This window comes from Labrus bergylta, chromosome 20, assembly GCF_963930695.1.
Source record: "Labrus bergylta chromosome 20, fLabBer1.1, whole genome shotgun sequence".
NCBI classification, from domain to species: Eukaryota; Metazoa; Chordata; class Actinopteri; order Labriformes; family Labridae; genus Labrus; species Labrus bergylta.
The window spans coordinates 22,718,383-22,741,608 of NC_089214.1; the positions used below are offsets into that span (position 1 = coordinate 22,718,383).

General features: G+C 44.3%; 1 protein-coding gene across 1 annotated transcript in view; it reads left to right on the plus strand.

Annotated features, from left to right (window-relative positions):
* LOC109992652 (uncharacterized) overlaps positions 1-23,226 on the plus strand; it is a 75,355-nt gene that overhangs the window by 39,093 nt on the left and 13,036 nt on the right. Inside the window, exon 5 of the mRNA XM_029279592.2 lies at positions 19,655-19,773. Coding sequence (XP_029135425.2) covers positions 19,655-19,773 — 119 coding nt within the window. The remainder of the gene's footprint in view (positions 1-19,654; positions 19,774-23,226) is intronic.

Consider the following 23,226-nt stretch of genomic DNA (forward strand, 5'->3'; position numbering starts at 1 on the left):
AGCACCTGCACCTCAGCGACCAGTCAGAGGCGGCATTCTTATTTTATGTGTCTTTTATTATCCGCTTCATAAAAACCCTCATGATGCTGTGTGATCGATGAACTCTCAAATCAGAGAGATTGAGAAAAATGTTTGTATGTGAAGTAAAACGTCGCCGGTTAAGTTCCAGTCAGCGACTTTTCAAACAGCATGTTGGTCCGCGAGTCAAGATTCAAAGCCGCAGCTACAGCTGCTTCCCTCCATCAGTCTGTCATGCACCTGTGGAGTCATCTTTAACCCTTCGTTACTAATGGATCTGTAAAAGAAGATGTTTTAATTTGAGCAGGTTTTTAAAAAAGGTTTTCCTGCAGCTCTGTGAGTTTGATTTGATGAAGATTCACTTTAAACCTTTTAACACCTGAGTAACTGTTAATGTTCATTTCATACTTAAAGTCCAGCTACGATGACATCACTCCTTTTTTTAACCCTTTTCACGTCTGCTCCCTCTTTAAATCGTGTTCACTCCTCGCCCTGTTTACGACGTGTGTGAGTGTTTCATCATTTCTTTTGCATCGTGCTGCCTGTCCACTTGTTTGTGTGTCCATCTTTCTGTTTCCACGGCTGATATACATTTGAAATCTCATCAAATCCCTTCGAGCTTATAGACCCTTTAAGATCTCAGCGCAGGTCTCCTGTCTCCTGAGAGCGTTGTTGAAGTGAATCGTGTTGTTTGACTTGATGTTTTCTCTGCGTCTGGTCATCTAATTCTTTAACCTGAAGCATTTCCTGATGTTTATTGCCTTTAATTGTTTTTTAATTCCTTGTTCGTTATTTTAACTTCTTAATTCAGCCTTTTATTGACTTCATGGTGAATAGACTTGAGCTTGTATATTTTTATTTTCTAGTCTTCTGACGACTCAAAGCATTTTAACACCGCAGGTCACACCTACACATTCACACACTGATGGTAGAGGCTGTCGAGGCGGTTGAGAGACGACCGGCTCTACCACTGAGCCACATCTGTGATTGTTGTTTTATTAAACTTTTCTTTCCAAGAAGCTCTGCGAGTATTGTTTCAATACGACGACACTTTTTCGTCAACATCTTTGTGGTAATCAGTTCGACTTTGCCGGCGACTTTTTGTTATTAAAAACAGGAAATGAGCCGGTATTAGGAGCTTCAGACTTCTACTTTTGGTTGCCGTGGTATCCAAACTGGTATCAATATCTTTGGATAAGCACATGTTTTATATTGAAGTTTAAAATTCTGGTGTCATGACGACCTTGCTATCACCCCCCCTCCCCTCGCTGCCTCAGTGATTCAGCGCTGCTCATCGGAGGTGAATTTCTCTAATGTGGCACGATGAGAGTAAATGTTTAGACAGGGAGAAGCTGTGACCGTCGGGGGGAGGAGGAGGAAGAGGAGGAGGGAGACAGGAAAGGAGAGGTGATGTCAGGCTGACTTTCACATCAAGAAAGTGTCGAAATGAGGAAGGTGTTTCAATCTCCTCTGAGTGCGAGGATGATGTGTTTGTCCTTAAGTGCATCGTGATTATTCAGCAGATGAGACGCTGAACTCTTCAGGATTCGGACTTTAAGGCGTCCCAAACAAAAGACCCAAATGTGTAAAAGTATTCTGTTGAAATTTGCAGAAATGATGAGGAGTCAGATGAGAGAAGGACAGCGCACATCCTTCTAGTCGCTCTAAAACAAATAAAGAATAACGAGTCATTTAGCGGGTGGTGTCTTCATTTATCTTTCAAAAGATAAACTCAACAATGAAAGGCCCCAAACCGTCATCTCATCTATGAACCATCTGTCTCTGCTGAACTGGAGCCAGACCTGATCGGGTTTTATTCAGTCCCCGGTCCTCCTCAGCGAGTCTCGCTCGGTCCAACAGTGAAACTAGAATCATGTTTGAGACACATCTGGATCTGTGAGAGTCTCCATCGCAGCACAGCGGAGCCACGGAGGATTTCTGCTTCCTCCTAACACATACTTTTTCATGTTTTATTGTCCGGTGGGAAAAGGGCTTTGAATCTCTGCTCGTTTTATGACAGTTCCCACCCTGGATTCTCTTTATCTGTTTCTGCTCTTTCCAAGTTTCTCTTTTATATCCCACAGAAAGGATTCCAGTCTGTGTTCTCCTCCAGCCTCGCCTCTGTGTGTGTCAGAGCTCAGAGTTAAAGGAAGCACGGGAATCGATGCTTAAGACGTCCTTAAGTCACACTAATCATGTTAGTGCACAACTGAAGAGTTTGTCAAATCATCACCGGTCAGAGTGACACGAGTGTAATCAGGCGTTTGTGTACAACTTGGGGTTTAGTGTTTTGCCTAAGGACACATCGGACATGTGGCTGCAGGAGCTGAACACTCAACCTTCCTTTTGGAAGAAGACCAACTCTACCAACTGAGCCACAGCCGCCCCCAAAGACAGGAATCCTTTCTGTAACATCATCAGACACTTAGAATAACAACCGGAGCCTGTGAGGGACATAAACAACAACTTTCAGAGGACACACTTTAAGAGGCGTTTGTCCTGGAGGATAACGTTAGAGCTGTTGCAGTGTGTTTCGCTGCAGTCGTTTTTACCTGCACGTCATTAAAACCCAGAATTTTATATTTTAAAAGTAGTTTAGAGCTGAATCAGAATTCCCTTTTGCATTATTTTGTGTGTTTGCCTTTGATTTTGGAAGAACAGAATTTTTGGCCTAAAATATAAAAGCCAGCAGAGCGGAGGTTTAAAAAAATACCCGATAACCTTTGAGCCTCTGGTCTCATCGTCTCATGCACACTGCTGCTCCGCTCAGATCAGTGGGTTCTGAACTGCAGGCTGAATCAAATTCGGTCTGAAACTGGATGTGTGTGTGCTTGAATGGACAGATTATAGCCGGCTATTTAAAGATGAGAGGCCACAGTGGAAACAAAGCCTGAATGACGAGACCACACACTGTTATGGGAAGAGAAAAGTGTGTGTGTGTGTGTGTGTGTGTGTGTGTGTGTGTGTGTGTGTGTGTGTGTGTGTGTGTGTGTGTGTGTGTGTGTGTGTGTGTGTGTCTGTGTGTGTGTGTGTGTGTGTGTGTGTGTGTGTGTGTGTGTGTGTGTGTCTGTCTGTGTCTGTGTGTCTGTGTGTCTGTGTCTGAGAGGGAGAAAGAGATCTCGTCCTGTGTGTGTGTGTGATACGTCTCGTCCTGTGTGTGTGTGTGTGTTTGTGCAGATTCATGCATGTGTGTGATTTGTCGCTGATAATTCGGTTATCTGGCTCTTTATTCCTCCAGAGGCCATGATATCATCGGCTCTGTTTAAACGTCCCCGCTGCGAGCGCTGCAGGACGCCGTCCCCCTTCAGTTTGGCTCCAGGTGTCCTCTGTCCTCGTCTTAATGGCTTAGGACAGAGACAAAGGTGTTTCGGCAGCTCTAAGTGGCTTTGAAATGCTGCTAATGATCTCTGGTGTCACTGAGGAAATATCACTCAGTGAGGAGCTTCATCTCCTGCTGTAATCTAATGTGGATTCAGAGCGAAGACGAAGCGTTTGATTGACCCATGACCTGTTGAATAAAATGCTAATATGTCATAATGATAACCATTGTTGTTTAGTCTTCGTCCCCCTCCTCTGTCCCTCTGCTCCTGCACAATGGAAAAAGCAGTCACAGTAATTAGTCGTTATAAGCCGTGGCAGGCTGTAAAAAGGATCATGGGGGGCGAATAAAAGAAGAAACGGGTTTCTCTTTCTCCCCGTGCTGTCCTGTTTGACGTGTAAACTTGGCAGGGCTAAATTTGTTGATTGCGGGCTTCTGATGTGACCCATCTGGGGTTGAAACGTTGTATTAAGTCTTTGCACGCTATTCCACGCCACTCCCTCCGCTCCCAGCTCGCCCCCTCCTCTGTCACATGAGAAACAGTTGCAGTACTGTTGTTGGGTGAGGAGGATGTGGGTATTCGCTGTGTTTATTTTGTGTGTATGTGTGTGTGTAATGGGAGACCTGCCTGCCCTCAAACGGACGGTCCGAGCCCTGCAGCAGCAGCTGTGAGTGCTGCTGAAGTTTCTCTGAGCAAAACAACTCGACCCTGAACCACTGTTTGCACATGCATGCATCAAGATTATCTGATCTGCAAGCCCTTCTTCAAGTGTGTGTGTGTGTGTGTGTGTGTGTGTGTTTTTTTAAGTGGATCAGAAACTGTTGCTTTAACTCCTACAGTTCTGCAGCTCTCTTCTCAGCTCATGACTTTTCTTGTGATTTACAGTAAGAGAGGGAATGAAAACAGCTGCTTCAACATAATTAAGATTAGACTAAGACAGTGCAGGTGACGGTGATGTAAAACTTTACAATCTGGATATTACAACTATTTAAAAATGTGAATTAAGCTCAGCATTTATACTCCAAGAAATCTGTTTTAAATATGTCTGCGTCACTTTAATATTTCAGACATTTAGGTATCAATTTCAGCTGAACATCCTTCATCTTGAGCTCACAATTTCAGCTCTTTCTAAGGTTTAGCTCTCTAAGTAAGTCTTACATTTGAGCGGTGCATAGAGAACAAACCATATGACAGGCCAACCTGGAAGTAGCATCTCCATGGGGTCAAACGAGAATTGGCCTATGGGATTTTTTAATTGGATTTTGGATCATTGCAGAAAATAAGTTCTGTGTCAAACGCACGTTTCTGAAGCGTAGGCGTTTTTTTCAGCCAGATAATCTTCACAGATGAACACCATTTTTATGATGCTTGAAGCGTTAATGCGGCCGACAGAAGTAAAAAGCTAACGTTATGCTACAAGCTAACTACACCACGGTCAGATGATTCTGACGTCACGTTATTCTTCAGACGATCACTGATAAACTAATCAGCTTAATAAATAGTTTACTAACATAATATTCACCTTAACCTAAAGATTAAACCTACAGGAGACATCTCAGACTAGTGAGAGAGTTCCCGCCCTCTGTGTCCGGCGTGATGACGTTTAATGTCCCCGACAAACACTGTAGTCACATTTAGCCACTTGTTAGCAACCGCCTTTTTAAAGACGAGTAAGAACTTCAATTCAGCAGTGGGGGTATTACCTAACGTAGTTTATGTGGTCTAACAAAACACCAACATCTCTGAAGCTTGTGTTAACCACAGACCTTATTTCAGGCGTCTAACCACAAACCCATTTAAAATCCACATTGACTTTTAGACGTTAAATCCCATGGCGCTCAAATGCTAACTTACTTCTGGGTTTTAGGACTCATTCCTATGGCGCTCTATTAAGGTCTAATTTTAAGCGAACTATTTCAGCTGTTTATATCTTTACCCTGCTCTCCTAATTGATAATTATGCTACTTTTGTCAGTCATTTTCTTCAAGCTAACTAAAGGAGGATTTGTCTTTTTACACACTATCACAAACTGTATGTCAGGTGTTAAAGGTGAGTCTTTCTGTGGGGTCTGATTAGTTGAGTAACTTTAAGTGTTAGTGTCATTCTGGAGCTCGGAGGTCAGACCTCTGTGTTTTACAGGGTTAAAAAAGTGTAGTCAGGATAAAAACATTATTCAGAATCTCACTTAGAGTCCAAATGAAAACAAACTTGTTTCATCTCATATGAAAATTAATTTAGAGAGAGAGGGAGGGAGAGAGAGAGGGAGAGAGAGAGAGGGGGGGAGAGAGGGAGGGAGAGGAGAGAGAGAGGGGGGAGAGAGAGAGGGAGAGAGAGAGAGGGGGGGGAGAGAGGGAGGGAGGGAGAGGAGAGAGAGGGGGGAGAGAGAGAGGGAGAGAGAGAGAGGGAGGGAGGGAGGGAGAGAGAGGGGGGGGAGAGAGGGAGGGAGAGGAGAGAGAGAGGGGGAGAGAGGGGGGGAGAGAGAGAGAAGGAGAGAGAGAGAGTCATGCCTCCCTCGCGTGACTCGGCCACAGCGACACTGCACTGTTTTTAAGCTGGTAATACTTTCCTAAATCAGAGATATTGCTTTTATTCCAGAGACATCCTGAAGCGATTCCGGAGGAATTTCTGTGGTCGTGCTCGTAAATCAAAGCTCAGCTGTGAGCAGAAAATACTGAAGGACGAGGACGAGCACGCTGACATGCAGAAACAAACATATTCTGAACCTTAGACTGTCCACATCACGGACATTTCAATCCTTTGATATCTTTTATTCATTTAATGATTTCCCTCATCCCAAATTCCCAAATCACGCGATTTATGAAGTTAAATGTTCGTTTTCAATCGAGCTGTGAAAGTTGTCTTTGGAGCTCAAAGCAGCTCCTGCAGTCTGCAGACTTCAAACCACAAACATGTCACATTTAAGAGCGCACTGCAGCTTCATGTGATTGGATGAAACTTTGATGATTTTTGTGAGGAGATGAAGAAGCAACATGTGGTCAAAGAGAGATAAGAGTCAAACACTAGAGCTTTTCCACCTCTAAAGGACATGTGCTTTATGTCCCAGGTTAGAAAGCGTTTATCAGCCGTCCCGCCTCCCTTCAGCTTTAGACTCAGGCATTCAGTGGAGTCACAGAGAGGCCTTTTGGGCGCTGCTCCAGCGGTGTAGCCCGCAGGTTTCAGCTGCAGGGCGACACCAAAGAGCCAACATGGAGGTTTATAAGCTGCAGAGCCCGATGGCGGTTTCCTGACACAGGTTGTAATGTGAGGTTCATTAGTGTGCAGGCGATAATTGTAAGGTTAGTGTGAGAAGCGTGCCGTTCGTGAGGAAAAATCAGACTCTCACCTTGAAAACTCTCTAAACCTCGACCTCTTTGTTTTCAAACTTTGAAGCACAAAGCCTCCAGAAGTCCCGTCAGGACTCTGTGCCCTAACCGTGGTCGTTTTTCTAATCCTTCGACATAACCACGGAGACGTTTCTGTTTGATTACATTCCTGTCTCCAGCCTGGAAACAAACCTCAGATGCTCATGATCTCATTTTGCTTTTCTTCCAGGATTTTTTCTCAGCAGCTGTCTTTATAAGTCACATAAATCCTAACAAATCAAATTATATAATGACTGCATATTACCTACTGCTTACAGAAATCCAATTAGCTTGCAATATTTCCTCTGAAACTTTTTCCACATTTACTCTCTGCCTCGGCTCTGTAGAAGAATCGCTCCTCACCGGCTGCAGCTCGATGCAACATATGAGAACAAAGTTTAACATGTAAACTCGTCTCCCGCTCAGGTGTGTCTGCAATGTTTCTACAACTAAACATTTCCAATTTGTCAAATAAATCTACTGCAAAAGAAGCGTCCTTTCTGCGTTTAAAACTGAACCTTTGAAACTTCACAGACTGACTTGAAGCCGCGTTGTGTGTTACCAGGCAGTGAAAGTTAGCGGTGTGTGTTTGTTTGTGACACAGAAGCTTTTGGGTCAATGGACGAGAGACTCTGGATTCTGTCTGCTGACCCCGGGGTGCCCGAGCGCCTCGCTGTCCAAAACAATCCTTCTTTCTTCACTGATGCAGACAAAAACACTCACAAGGCCCCACACGCACACGCACACACACACACACACACACACAAACACACACACACACACACACACACAACTGACCGCTGCTTCTGACTTTGCTTTCGTGACAAGCAGAGTCCGTTTTTAGTGATAAAAGTAGATTTAACCACACGGCCATGAGATCATCAACAGGTTGGGACAAACACACTGTCATACACACACTCGCACACAACAAGCAGAAAATGAAGTCAGACCTCCTCATTTACACAAATACACTCACAAAACCAGGCGAGATGCTCACACAGAGACCTGCCTCGTTTACTGCACTTCCTCTAATATTGGTTCTCTTTACCCTCTAGAGTCTAAAGAAGAAACTCCGGGTGAAGTCAGAGTGAGGCTGTTTGTGTTTAAACATGACGCTCCTCCTGCAAATATCAGTAGTTTTTGCAGGTGTGAAAGCAGTATAAGTCTCACACAGGTATCACCTCTGCATTCTTTGTGAATGACAACCTGTCAACGCAGCGGCTCAAAGACTTGATGAGTCGTTTCTTTAAATAACCTCTTTAAACCTGCCGAGCTTGTTTTGGTATTTGTTCATGAAATAATGGTTATGTAATCACAGGCGGTCTGTGTGGACCAAAACATCTTCTCAATGCTTTAAATTTGACATGAAGGTGAAGTGTTCTGCAGCTGGTTGATGCTTTTCCTGATTGTTAGTCCTACATATGAATAAAGTTTGAAATCATTGGATGTGCAAAAATCATCCTCTAACAGACCCTCCTTTTCTCATTAATGCCCCCCATCTTTGTAAATCCACGTCCTCAGGTTGTCGGCTTTGTGTCCGGGCCCTGACTGAGGCTGCAGAGGTGACATCACTATGACATCATCAGGTTGAAGAAGCTCCTTCAGATACACAGAAGAAATGTTGTAGCTTTTCTCACAGGATGTCATGAGAAACTAACCTGCAGGAGACAAACAGGTGCATGGCCCCTTTAAGAACAGGTTTATCTTGTCGTGTATTCAGTATCCGCTCTGATAGAGGCGAGGTGTAGGGCGCCGCGGTTAGCAGCTTTACACGTCCGCTGAGAAAAATAGTTTTCCTATTCAGAGCGACAGGCGGCCAGACAAGTCGGTGTTTGTTTACACTCTGAATATCTCTCTTGTTGGTTGGGAATTACACACACACAGAAACAAACAAACACACATTTACACACACACACACACACACACACACACACACACACACACACACACACACACACACACACACACATCCGTACATATACAGCGGTAGCGTCACGCTAACACCAGATGCCAGGAAGTGGAGTGGCGACAGAGTGGCATCCACAGCAAAGCCTCGCCATGCGTGACTCTCTCCTGACTCTTCCTCTTTTAGAGAGCTTGCGTGATCCCACCATCACTCCCATCATGCCCTCCGCCCCTTATATCCTCCACACACACAGGCACACACACACACACACACATTCATTCTGCCTGCTGGGTCATCACTCAGGGGTATATGTCCTCCCTCCTCGAGCCAAATGAAGTGATCAGAGGAGCAGTGTTGGTATAAACAGCCTGGATTAGAACAATGACATGCGAGGGGGCCACAGATGGAGAATATGAAGTGAACGCTCACGAAAGATCCAAACCTGACAGATCAGATCTGACTGACTCACCTGGATTTATCTCACCTGTCCAACGAGAGCTTGACATCCAGAACAGAGGGGTTTTTTTGACTGAAGGTTGTGAAGTTTCGATCTCGAAGGAGTCAGCACTAAGAGTCGTCTCCTGAAACATTAAATATTTTAATCTTGATTTTATTATTATTTACATTTATTAATACAAGGCATAATGAAAGACTGATCCTCTAACATCTTTGAAGAATATCCTCCAGAACGAGCTGAATAACTGGTCGACTTGTAGTGAACATTTCAGTAAGATGGGTAGTTGTGCTCGAGTTATTCAACTTTTTGAAGCATCAATAAGATCAGATACTTTAACGGATTAGAGGTGAAGACTCTTGCATCTTGATTTCAGTCGGACAATTCACTTTTATATTTGTTTGAATGAAATTTGTTTGTTTTGTCGTCATCACTCCTCGCAGTTTTATTTACCATGCAGATATTTGAGGAGTGATGGGATGATATCTTAAACCCCCCCGCTCTGAGCCGACAGGTAGAGGCCTGCTGCAGGTCAAATGTGGTGATGAGAGAGCAAAGAGGGAGAGAGCGGAGATCTTGCAGCTTAAATAGATAACGATTGGAAGGAGATGTTGTCAGGTGATTGTGGAGAATGAGTCAATGGTGAAATCAGTGCAGCTCGAGGTGTCGGCCTGAACTAGCTTGCCGGTGTCGCCTCATTTCCTGCCAAAAAACACAAGAATTTTATAATAAATGTCACAAAAACAAATAATTGATTTAGTTTTAAACCAGACATCCTCTTTAACTGAGATACTCTCCAAAATCTTAATAAATGGAGAAAATTACCAACATTTTGTATCGAAATATATCAAGAGAACATGAAGGATTACATAAAACTATAACTAATGAAAAGGATTCTTTTAATCTTCCTGCAGAGGGAGAGAAGCTTCAATTCTGCATAATGCTATCGCTCTAGATTACCTGCTTCACAGATCAGGTCTCACACACACACACAGAAAGTAACCCTGTGGCTACATGACACCTGCGTTAGTGTCGACGCTGACTGACATGTTAATGACTTTCATGCATAAAGCATGGCGAGCTTCGTGGCAATCACTTAATTCGGCCTCGCACCCGTTTAATTACTCCTAGAAGAGCCTGCAGGAATCAAACCCTGCATAATGAAGTGTTCCTTAATGTTCCTAAAATGTCCTCCCACTTCTCCGGCTCAATAAACAAGTAAAAAACCTGTCAGATTATCTCAATGTGCTTCGTCAAAAAAGCTGAAAAAGCAGCGTGTTTTCTCAGCTCATGAAACGTTGATGCTTTGCAGTTACGGGGTTTTTGCAGGACGGTGATGTTTCCACTGCAGATGAACAAAAAATAAAAGTTTTAAATCTGTAATCTGAGGAATGCATTCTCTTCATATGAGCTGGAGTTAATGTTCTCCATGTGTGCTGGATGTCCACATGCCCGTGTTTTATTTTCATGTTTGATCAAACTGTCTCTAACGTTCAGCTCTGGACAGATCTCCCTCTCAAACGTCTCAATCTTGAAGGGACTCCTGGTTAAAGAAAAGAATAAATACGATAATTAAATAACGATGCTGCGGCCGCATTACTGCACTCTTCCATTCATCATCATGTCAGCCACTTTGTTCTTGCTTTTCTTCCCCCAAAACAATCCCTTCTTGAGTCAGATCTCAGCAAATTGAACACAACTTGTTGAGGTCGTAAAGTCCCCCTTAGTCACTCAGCGGTTAGCATTTGTTTAGCATCGCGTGCTACGGGAGCATTAGTGTAGTTTCCCTCCCATATGGATTCAGCCTGAGGGACCATCTGCCCATTATTATTTGCCTCAATGGGCCGAAACGGCACCATAATCTTTTTAACAGATTAGCCTCTTGTTATGCAGCAGCATTGTGGGTAAAGAAAAAAAAGAGCTAACAGGATCATTGATGAATTACGTGAAAGGTGTGGACCTTTTCCAGAGAAGCTGCTGACTGTTTACAGCCAGCACAAAGAGCGGAGAATACCAGCCAGATAATCGGATGTTGTGCTGTCCCTGTTATTTAGAATAATGTGAGTGACACCCGCTTGGCACGCAACACACGGAGCGTTTAACTGAAGAGGAGGTGAACATGGAGCTGCAGGCCACGGCTCTCCTCTCAGGCAGGCGTGCAGACAAGAAAAGCAACAATTATTCCCTGATTTGTGTCGCTTAGACGTTTCCTTTTTCAGTATGAATGAGCAGGAGAGTCAAAGCTCAGCTTTGTTTCCTAATGACGAACTCAGAGGTCAATAACGGACAGAGCTGCATGATAAACACTTTATGGAGGTTTATTAATTATAAGCTGCACTCTGCAGAGCATTTACCTTTAAATAAATGCCCTTTTTGGACCGAGGCCTGGGCCTGAGTGACTCCTTTCATGTGGAACCAGAAAATAATTTATCTCCTGTCAGCCTCCCGTTCTTCCTCTCCGTCTGAATTCCATCTTTAATTAATTTAAAACGTTCACTTCACCTCTCTGTGCACATCTGTTTCCACGCGTCTTGTTTGTTTACACAGAGCGAGAGGTTTTCATTTCAAATTGAACTCTAATTAAACTCCAAATCAGTCACAGCAAACACAGAGACGTTTAGAGTCCAACGCGCTGGCTTCACGTCGGCCTCCTCAGCGTCACACTGCTCGTGAAAACAGAGATCGTGTGAGTGCAGGAGTAGATTGAGCCAGGTGGGGTCCCTGAATGCAACTTTTACTAAGCAGCAGCTCCATGAGAGAGCAACAGAGACATCCTTAGCAAAACAGGAATCCAGAGGAAGAGCTATTTATAGAAGAGAAAACAAACACAGGCATGCAGGAGCTGAGTTACTGAACGACACGAACATGCAGGGCTCATAACCTGTACTCTTTTATTTTACATTATAGATTCATCACTTTACTCCAAACATTAATGAGGACTGTGTTCCCTTTTCATGCCAGAGCTGGGTAGAAATGTTGCTACTGAATGAGCCAATCAGAGGACGTTTGAGATAAATATAGCAGCAGAGGAGACCAGCTGAGAGAACGGAGAAATGGCTTACTGTAACAATGGAGATGAACCGTCTGTTAGGACAGGTAGTCTGCTCAAGAACACAGCAGCAGCCGAACACAAAGTGACAAAGCGACAGGACATAAAGTAAAAATCAAGATGTGAAAGTGTGACGACTGGTTGACAGATTCAGAAACACTTTCACAGTAACAAGCCCTTTGGTAAAAGTACATTGAAGTTTCCCCTCCCCTCCCACACAGTTTATGTCAGACTTGAGTGTTTGTTACTATAGCTACGAGCTGTACATACAGTCTTCAGAGTGCGTACACAGTGCTGTCATGCAGCCTGCAGGCAGGGTTACTGCTGGGATAAATGTGACTCAGGGGAGTGTTTGTCCTGAGCTCACCCCCGCTGAGCAGAGGGTGGACGCTCGGCTGGTAGGACAGATTCCCCGCTTACTGGAGCGTCTTGTTGTCTTCAATTAAAGAACGCACACTGTTGCATTCATTTGGGTACATTCAAATTAAAACCTGCGCTGTGTAGCTGTCTCAGCTCACGCAAAGCATGCATGAATGCAGCCTGTGTGTGTGTAAGAGAGTGCATCATTCGAAGGCCTCGGCCACTTAGTTTTTCTAATTTGTCTGTGTAAATGCTGCAGCGTGTCGGCCGTGTGGTTATTATCCCTGAGACGTGTCGAGAAGAGCTGAGATGTTAAAGCAGCGTCTCTCTGCAGACAGACATCATGCTCTCAAGGTCATGTGCACAGCAATCACTCATGTTCTCTATTTATAGAAGCAATTAGATGACTCTCACATTATGACGGCTAGAATAGGCGTCCAGTGTGCGTGTGTGTGTGGCGTCAGTTTAGCATGCAGCAGCCACATACAGTAGCAGTATAGAGAAGTTGTGGTACAGGTCTGATTTGCTGAAGGGCTCATGTGTGGAGATGTTCGACACGGTGACGAGCATCCGCCTGCCAACCAAAACACACAAGTTGAAACAATCGAGTTTACAACCCGACCTGCCGCCTCTCTGATCCCATTTGCTTTGTCATAATATCACTTCCCTTTAATTCTGTATCTCGGCCCACAAAGCTTTTGTTTTCGCTCTGTTCAGGAATCTGAAATCAACTTCCCCCAGCCGCTCCAGAGGAACAAACCCCTCTCTCTCTCTCTCTTTAATCTCCTCTGAAAGAGGAATATTTGTGATTCCTTGCGTGCCTCCAACAAAAGTACTTTTTGTAGTTGTTGTTTTGTTAACACACAAAAGGGAATTGCTCTTAATCCTTCAAAGTAATCTTATACAGTATGTCCGAGTGGAAACACTCAAAGTCATATCAGGAAGATTAAAAACTCAATCCCATGTTAACGTTGATATCGAGCATGGAGGGAGATTGAATCAGTGCAGCAGATATTCATCCATCATCGTGCAGTTAGACGGGAGGAAAAAGCTTCTGTTTGTCTTCACAAAGTTGTGAAAAAAACAAAAACTTTCGGCCACATTAGAAAAACAAGAAACAGTCGGTCTGGGATCTGAGATCCGGACATTTGATCTGTGGCATAATGAAGTATTAGCTTCCATTACAGCGGAGGCTTAACCTTTCTGCCGAGCACCATTGAGCGCTTGCCAGCAGTCATCAATATTTAACAGCTGTTGCTATTATGAAATTCTTTATGGGCTAATGTGGCTCGCCGGCTTGCACGCAAGGCCTTGGCTGGCCGCCAGCACCCTGTCAGGAGGAAGGGGGGGGAGATTGACAGACGGCTCGCTCGCGTGACAACCAGCCCTTGATCAGCCAGAGCTCTCTCTCTCTCTCTCTCTCTCTCTCTCTCTCTCTCTCTCTCTCTCTCTCTCTCTCTCTCTCGCTCTCTCTCTCTCTCTCTCTCTCTCTCTCTCCCTTGGTGTTGCTCACTCTGCTGTGGATTTCCTGCCTGCAGAGAGAGAGCACAGAGGGAGAAGGGGGCGGGAACAGGCAGAGGAAGTGGCTGTAAGCCAACCCAACCTCAACACACACACATGTGCACACACACAGTTTTTCTCTACTCACGCAACCCTTGTGGGAGGGGAGGGGCCTGCTGTGCTGCTCGGCGCTCGCATGTTCAGCTCAGAGAGAGAAAGAGAGAGAGCATCAGCTGCCAAGAGATGGCACCCTTGCTGCTCCAATCACAGATCACAGAGATGTGTTTGGGTGTCACTCACATCTGAGACTTTTCAAAAACATCCGTCATCAGAAAGAGAAAATCACTTATCTCCTCATTTCTTAAAGTGGATCAGAGAGTAGTAATAAGAATCCCCAGATCCCCTTCATCAGCACAATCATCTTCAGGTGTAAATCACAAAGTAGAAGTCCTGCACAGAGGTTCATTTGTGACCCCCCACCCCGGCTCAGCTTTTAGGATTACAACAGAAGCATTAGCATCAAAGAAGTACAGAACTGTGATACTGGGCCACCAGGTTTATCTCTACAACTCTATACACAAACTGTCCTCAGATGAAAATGTAATCCCTTGAACTGTTTGAAGATAAAAAGCTACACAAGAAGTTATGGTGGGGGGCCGCAGCAGTGAAACTGTAACTCTCCTGGTAGCTGTTTAGATCCAAACAGTGTTCAGGGAGCCATTTTTTTCTTTGAGTAAATTTTGTGTATTTAGTTCAGAAAATATAGCATAGAATTGTTTCACTTCTTCAACTTTCAAATTCAACCGCCAAATCTACATAGTACCTTTAAGTTGATCTACTCTGATGCTGCTTGATAATATTTGTAACTACAGCTGTCATAAAAAGTTCAACAGTTCAGTATTTCAGGCATTTCGTTATTTCTCTTTCTTGAAATGTAAAGTAAAGCTACATTCAGCAGAAGCTTGTACTGTATTTGCACAGTGGTGAATGAGAGGAGTGATGCATTTCCTCTCTCATTGGACAAGCTCTAAGTGTTGGTTATTGCTGTTTTCTCTCAGAGATAAAAAGAAGTTGCAGCAAAACATTTAGAAAGTTTTGAACCTTGAGAGAATTCCTGCTCAGTGCAAATCTCTGCATCTAAAATCAGATTTAGTGGAATTACTTTGCAAGCATGAGAAATGTTTGTATCATCTGTTGCATGATCATCATCAGTTTATCTTTTCTTTTGCAGAGTTGTCCAAACTTCTTCTTCATGGCTCTGGTTAACCAGACTGTATTTGTCACTGCTGCAGTTCTTCTTGTTTTGGTGTGAAGTCATTGGTAGCGTGCAAAGCTTTGCTGTCAGAGTTACTTCCCACAAATGTTTCTGGTTGAAATTACTCATATCCTCAAATAGAATCAAATCTCATTTAAACTGCACGCGACTCTAAACTGGCCAACGATGAGGTGTTGAAACTCTGATTGTCAAAGTTTTGGATTCTTTTTTTCGATAACTCCGAGTTTTAAGCCGATACAATCTCTGTTATTTTAACGACTGATCATATCGTAAAGTAACCAAACTTTAAAAAAGGGTTAAAGATAAGCGCACAGGAGAGGAATGCATCCAACCAAAAGAGTGAGACGACTTCTGCACTCAAACATTTCACAAAAACATTGGCATGTTCTCTGTGCTGAAACATCGCTAAATATGTTTGTTCATTTACGACAGACTGAAGGAGCTTTATGCCATTTTTAGTCAGCAAAAACAAGAAGTTACTGATATCAGGTGCCTTTGACTTCTAGGTATCAATACTGTTTGCTTTCTGCTAGTATCATATCGAGGATTCAAATCCTGGTATCGTGACGACCTTGCAGCAGCCGTGTATGAACGGTGAAGCTGCTCTGAGACGAGTCCGATCTAAAGACCTGGAGTAAAAAAAACAGCATTGAGCCGGAGACGCGTGCTCCTCCTGTACTCATGAAGCGCTCTCAGTCATGCAACACTCTTTAAATCATGTCCCGCCGTGCCATCTTTGGATCTAATGTACATGATCGTATTGAAATATTCATCTCGGGGACATTTCTTTGTCTTTTATCTCCATTATCCTCAGATTAAAAGCCTGTCAGTGACACGATGAGTCCCACAGGAGGGGATTCTTCTTTCTCTCCTCTTGTCTCCTTTCAGCTCTTTCATGTTGGAGGAAGTGGCTTTAAAAGACACACACAGACTCATCACACCCCCTGGAGGCTGCAAAGATTAATGCCCGATTAAAGGGGGGTTTAAAGAAAGCACAAATGAAGTACACAGGAGTCTAAAGCAGGAATCTTATCTGTCTCTGCAGATGTTTTCTCACTATTCCTACATTTTTCTATCAGTTTCTATTTGGTTGCAACAGATCAAACTGTTCAGATTTCTTCTTTTTTCTACTTGAATTTGTTCTCTGAGAAGTTCTGAGCCTATTGGGGCCTGAATTATTCAAATGGAGGCACTCTAAAGCCAGGTGGTCCTAACTTTACTGGAAATGGAAAGGCCATACCTGTTGGACTAAAGGAGCGAGACACTCAGGGCCTCACCCTTTGGCATCACCTGCTTCCCTTCTCTAGTTGTCACTTTGTACTTAACACCCTCGTCCTGCACAGACCACATAAACGCCTCGCCATTAGCTCCTCTGTTTTCCTTTTTTTTTTTGACCAGAGAGGGAGGCAAAGAAAAGCAAACCCAAAGACAGGAGGAGCGAGTGTGTGAATAAAGGTCTGTGTTCTTGGCGGAGGAAGTGCCGGTGCCGATAATTAATCATGCCGAGTGTTTGTCTTTCCTGACGCTGCATCCTCTCCAAGAGCTGCCATAAGAGAGAAAACAAAAATACATGAGGTGATGAAGGAGGGAAATAAAGAGGCTCATTAGATTCATTTCCCTCTGCGCTAGTTTCCACTGATGGAGGAGAATGTGTGTGTGTGTGTGTGTGTGTGTGTGTGTGTGTGTGTGTGTGTGTGTGTGTGTGTGTGTGTGTGTGTGTGTGTGTGTGGGGCAGTCGGAGTGTGTTTGTGTGTTTGTGGAGCTCATGACAAAACACCTACGTTTACGAAGCCGCCTGTCACAAGTTGTCGCACATTACCGCCTTTATTTTTCACATAAACGGCCTGGACAAACCTGCTGAGGCTACGCAGGAAATGAATGATTAAAACGAATTAATCCTGACAAAATGTTCGGACGGGTACTTTAGCTTCGCGTGCTGCACGCCAGGTTTAAGAGGAGCGAGACTCTTCCGGCGTCACGAAATCGGTCGTCGATCGCCTGCGATGCCGAGTCGAACAAAGAAAGGATGGGGGGGGGGCTGATGGGGGAGGGATGGACGTGGTGCAAGGTTAAAGGGGGGGATGCATAATGGGGTTATCCTGTGGGGGTGGGGTCTATAGGAAGCATCAGAAGATACATACATCCACACTTAGATCGTTTTTCATAATGAGGCGGTGTATGTGTGTGTGTGTGTGTGTGGGTGTGGGGGTGTGTGTGTGTGTGTGTGTGTGTGTGTGTGTTGCGTGACTAATCTATGCCTGCTACAATGAGTGACGGAGCGTAGGGCTGATCTCTTGGAGTGAGCCACATGCCCCCTGACAGCACACCCATAAGAGAAACACGCAAACATGCCTGCAACACGCAACGCACACGTCACCAATGCACATATGACAGTTCTGCACGCCACTCTCCTATAGGCTAATTGCATGTATACACACACACACACACACACACTGGCATGGTAGTAGGAAGGCCTGGGATGCAGTATTTGATGGCGTGTGACTTGCATGTGATATTTTTACAACTTGTTCTTCTGAAGTGAGGGGGAGAGGCGATGGCAGGAATAATCCTCAATCTTTACGAGGATCCAAAGGGATCATATCTGCTGCGAACATAAGACCTCTTCATTAAGTCTCAGGCCCTTAAGGACCCTTCAGAGGACCCTCCTTTGAGCTCCAGATGTAAAGTTTCCTCATGTGTTAGCTCCCTCCACAGAGAGGTCAGAGGTCGAGCTCGTTGTGCAGCCGGGACGGAGCTCCTCTCACACTTTTCTGCAGCTGTTAGCGTCCTTTTCTCCTCACTTTCCAAAACTTTCCAAACCTTGAAAACCCTAAACAAAATAATGAACTCATGCAGCAGAGGAAGCTCAGAAGCTTCAGTGGAACAGTTATGGAGCAAATCATTGAAACATTGAGAAATATCAGATTTAAAGTTTGTCTATCACTGAAATCATTTCCTCAATGGGGGGGGGAGGTAGGTGTGTGTATCAAACAGGTCACAAACTCCAAAAACAATCACTCTCTGTCCGTCCAGTACACAAAAAGAAAGATTTCATATACAGTCCGATGTTCCTCCCTCTGACACAGAAAGTGTCCGGAGAAGACTTTCTGTCTGCGTTGTGTCAGACAGAAAATGAACTATTTGCCTGATTTTTGTGATGAACGTGTGTTACATTGAAAAGAGTTTTCAAATGTAGTTTCATGATTTATTGTTTATTGGCACTAGTAAAGACGGACTGTTACATATGGTTTGAACAATCTTCTAGATTTGCCCTTCTTTCTCTTATTTTCCCCCGCTTGGCTTCAGAGTGGGACATGTCGATGCACTCCCTCACCCTCCTGTGTTTTGTTCTCTGCGTGTGCTTGAGTCCATATCGTGTGAGGGGAATCCTCTAAAGTCATGAAATCCTCCTGTGTTTGTCTTGTTAGTCCGGCCAACCACATGCACTAATACCTGGAGTTAGCAGCATGAAAAAAAAGAGACTAATGCGGTTAATGTGTCGACCACATGTGTGAGCGTCCAAACTCTCTCACTGCCGCTGCTGTCTGAGCATTTCTCTGCATGTTGTTTCTGTGTTCTGAGCGAGCAGCAGGTCGATGTGTTGCAGTTTAAAGTTCGGCCTGTTTGAGGTGTGCACGGTTTTTACTTCCCAGACCTCGAAGAAGAAGAAGTCATAAACGAGCACAAATCACCCTGTTGTTAAAAAAGCAAGAGAAAAGGATTTTTCTCTCTTGATTCCAAAGAACTGAAACTTGTTTTTAGATTATTTAACTTTAGTTTAGTCGTTTGGTTCAGTTGAGAGACAACGTTAATGAATACTGGGGGATTTGAATCGGTCGCTGATCAGCCTGTGCTGTCCTGGATCCATCCAAACTCTCCATACTGGGCTCAGCTTCTGGGAACTGCGAGACTATGATGTTAAACTTTTTCTTCTTACGAGACTAACGTTATTGTGAGGTGGCTAACAAGAAGGAAAAAAAAGTCTAAAAAATCTTGCAAAATCTCAGGGATTCAAGAAGTATATCTTCTTATTCTTCTGAATCACCTTCACTTTATGAATCTTGTCATGTGGCCTTCAGGCATCTGCTACTGCCTGAACAATAGTTGCTTGCTGAAATAAACTTCCAGAATCAGTAAGAAAGGCTCACTTTTATCTGGTGCTCCTGTTCAAAGCGTTTAAACTGCTTCTTTAAATGCAGCAAAAACAGAAAACAAAGACGCAGATTAAAGACACGGGACACACAGTTGTTCTAACATTAGATGTAGATTGGAGGTTTACAGATTCAGTCGAATATACAGATAACAACAACAACGTCCTTTAATGCAGTTGCTTTAAGGTGTTCAGTTTAATGTTAGTTATTTCTTGTTACAGCTCATTAAGCCTTTCTCTGTTTGTTTATTTTTCACAGCGAGCCAAGAGAAGACCTCCAGGAAGCAGCTCATCAGCACAGCATCCTCCAACCCTGAACCCAGGAAGGAGAGCCTTCCACTGGGCACCGCGGCCAGTGAGAGCGGCCTTCTGCTGGAGGTGAGAAACCACACCACTGCTCTGTGTGTGTGTGTCTTTGTCTGTGTCTGTGTCTGTGTCTGTGTCTGTGTGTGTGTGTGTGTGTGTGTGTGTGTGTGTGTGTGTGTGTGTGTGTGTGTGTGTGGTGTGTGTGTGTGTGTGTGTGTGTGTGTGTGCCCTTCGCCCTCTGCCCTGACCTCCTTTGCAGAGCGGCGGTTGCGTGACATCAGGGTGAGACGGGAGTGTCAGAGCTGATGAAGGAGGTGGGGACTCACACACGCTGGCGGCTTCAGAAGCCAGTCATGTGTGTGTGTGTCTGCATGTTTGAGCGTCTCTGTGTCTGAATGCATGTGGTCGTGTGTGAAAGTGAGCAGAAGAGAGTGAGAAGAGCACACCAAGCCTGTCAACAGCAATCAGAGCTCTGAGGAGAGGCGTGTTTGTGTGTCAGGCTTTGACCTCTAATCAGACTGTGATCAGGGATTAATTATACTTACAAATATTTTAAGATCTCACACGAAACTTCTTGTTATTATGACATGAAATCAGGACACCCAGTCTGACTTGGCACAGCTGCACATGATGAATATTTTGGATTGAAACTCGTGCAGTTTGCTTCTTAGACTTCTTAGAAAGGGAAATGTTTCTTTTGGAGCGATCAGACGCCGCGAGACCCGTGAGAGAATCAGATCAATCCTGCACACCTGATATCCTAACGGCTGTCTGTAAAACAAGAAATCACACACACACACACACACACACACACACACACACAGGGAGGCGAGCCGACCCACTGATGCTTCTGTTAACGTGTCAGGTTGTCTCAAAGGGCCTCTGAACAAAAGGAGAGATTGACCGTCATGATGAGCCGCCTCCCGTTGCGTGACTCGTCCTGCAGCAGGGGCCTCGCAGCAAACTGTGCATTAGTCGTTATGGCGACGGGATCCCAAGAGAGGAAGATGATGGATATATGTGTGTGTGTGTGTGTGTGTGTTTATGTCTTTGTGTGTCTTTGTAAATGTCTGTGGAGTGAGTGTGAGTATAAGTGAGCACTTCAGACTTCAGGAGTTTGATCTGTTGTGTTTATTTAAATGTTTTCATAATGAATAATAACACTTACGATCAATAAGTGAGGGAGAATCTGGATCACAAAAGTCTGCAGCCATGCTTTACAGCTCTGTGAGGATACACTCAGGGAAACACAACTAAGACTTTCTCCAGGACTGGACGATTGTTGACAAGTTTTGGAATAAAACAGAAACTCAAGTTCCACTCATATGTGGAGCAAACTTTCACAAAACATCCACAAATATTGTTCACAATTTAATGTTTTGATTCAATCCACTGTCTCTTCGTGCGAGTTAAATCATGACACGTAATAAAAAGTTGGTCCTGCAAATTCACCAGAGTGGAACCGTTTAACTTCTGCAGAGGAAATAGAGAACAAATCAAACCTCAAATGACCGAAAATAAACGAGGAAAAGCTGAAAGGAATAAGTTTTGTTTCTTATCCGTCCAAATCATGGCGTTCAGAGCTCATCGCACCACTAGACGTGCAGATAACTGTTCCCTCCTCAACATAGAATTATTGAGCCGTTGATCACATTAATCAAAATCAAAGGGAGAATGGCGTCTCTCTCTGAGACAATGTCCACAGAGCACCCCGCTCGCCTGCACTTTGTAACTGTGTGTGTGTGTGTGTGTGTGTGTGTGTGTGTGTGTGTGTGTGTGTGTGTGTGTGTGTGTGTTTGTTCTGGTGGTCAGATTGTTCATGAAGCTTGACAGCCACACCAGAAGGACTGAAGAGACTCTGATGGCTGAAGTTGAAACACTTTATTTCACACTGGAGGAGAAATGAGATTAACCTCGATTAATGCTGGATCCTGTTTCCACACAGATGGACGTGTTAGTGATGACCTCATGGTCGCTGCTTTCATCCCCTCACAGTGAGACAGAAGTAAAACCAAAGAAAGTGTGTAGAAACAAAGAGACCGAGCTCCCCGCCCCCCCCTCCTCCTCCTCTACTTCCACATTCACTGGACCTGAATATTTTATTTTGGGCTCTGCGTGCAAAGCGCCTCTTAAGTTTTGTAAGTCAAAGCTTTTAGTCTCCCAGGGGCGGTTATGGGAGCCGGGGGCGTCGTAGCTGCAGATCAGTGGAGGAGCAGGCCAGCAGCAGGTGCCTGTTTCCATGTTTCCATGAGCTAAAGGCTTCAGTATGCCAGGAACGAGGGAAACATTCCAGAAAACAGCAGCAAACACTGCACACCATGTTTCTCTGGATACGTCTGTTTCTTTGATTTCTTTCTTTGGTTTTGTTTTTCCTTCCTTCTGTTCTTCCTTTCCTTTCCTTTTTTCTTGTTTCTTTCCATCCTCCATACCTTCCTTCCCTCCTTCCTTCCTTCCACCCATGCCTTCCTTCTTGATTCTTTCCATCCTTCCTTCCTTCCTTCCTTCCGCCTGTTCTTCCTTCCCTTCTCTCTGGTTTCCTTCCTTCCCTCCTTGCTTCAATCCTTCGTTCCTTCCGTCTGTTCTTCCTTCCCTTTTCTCTGGTTTCCTTCCTTCCCTCCTTGCTTCTGTCCTTCCTTCCTTCCTTTCTTACTTCTGTTCTTCCTTCCTTCCTTCTGTTCTTCCTTCCTTCTCACTGGTCTCTTTCTTTCCTTCCTTCTTTCTTTCCTTTCTTCCTTTCTTCCATCCATTCTTCCTTCCCTTCTTTCTTGTTTCTTTCCATCCTCCATCCCTTCCTTCCCTCCTTCCTTCCTTCCACCCATGCCTTCCTTCTTGATTCTTTCCATCCTTCCTTCCTTCCTTCCTTCTGTCTGTTCTTCCTTCCCTTCTCTCTGGTTTCCTTCCTTCCCTCCTTGCTTCTGTCCTTCCTTCCTTCCTTTCTTACTTCTGTTCTTCCTTCCTTCTCTCTGGTCTCTTTCCTTCCTTCCTTCTTTCTTTACTTTCTTCCTTTCTTCCATCCATTCTTCCTTCCCTTCTTTCTTGTTTCGTTCCATCCTCCATCCATTCCTTCCCTCCTTCATTCCGTCTGTTCTTCCTTCCCTTCTCTCTGGTTTCTTTCCTTTCTTCCTTCATTCCTTCACACTTCCAGAACGCTCTGCTGTTTGTGAGTGAATTAGACACGATCTGATTGGAGAAGAAATATCACACCACACATGTGGCTTTGATAGCGTTAAGACTCTTGGAAGATTAATTCAACGTCTTAACATCTGATATTTTCATATTTCCTGGATTGACATGATGGGAAAACAATGCTCTGTTTTCAGAAATATTGGGAAAACAATGCTCTGTTTTCAGAAATATGTTACATTCTGACCTGACATGCTGTTTCCAGATGTTTGTAAAGCTCCAAAATGTAAGGACTTCATTCAAGCTGCATGCAAATCAGGTTTCCCCGTGCACATGCAGATTTACTGTCATGATGCTGAGCTGAGCAAGTACTCATGACTGAAGTCTGCAGAGAGACCAAGT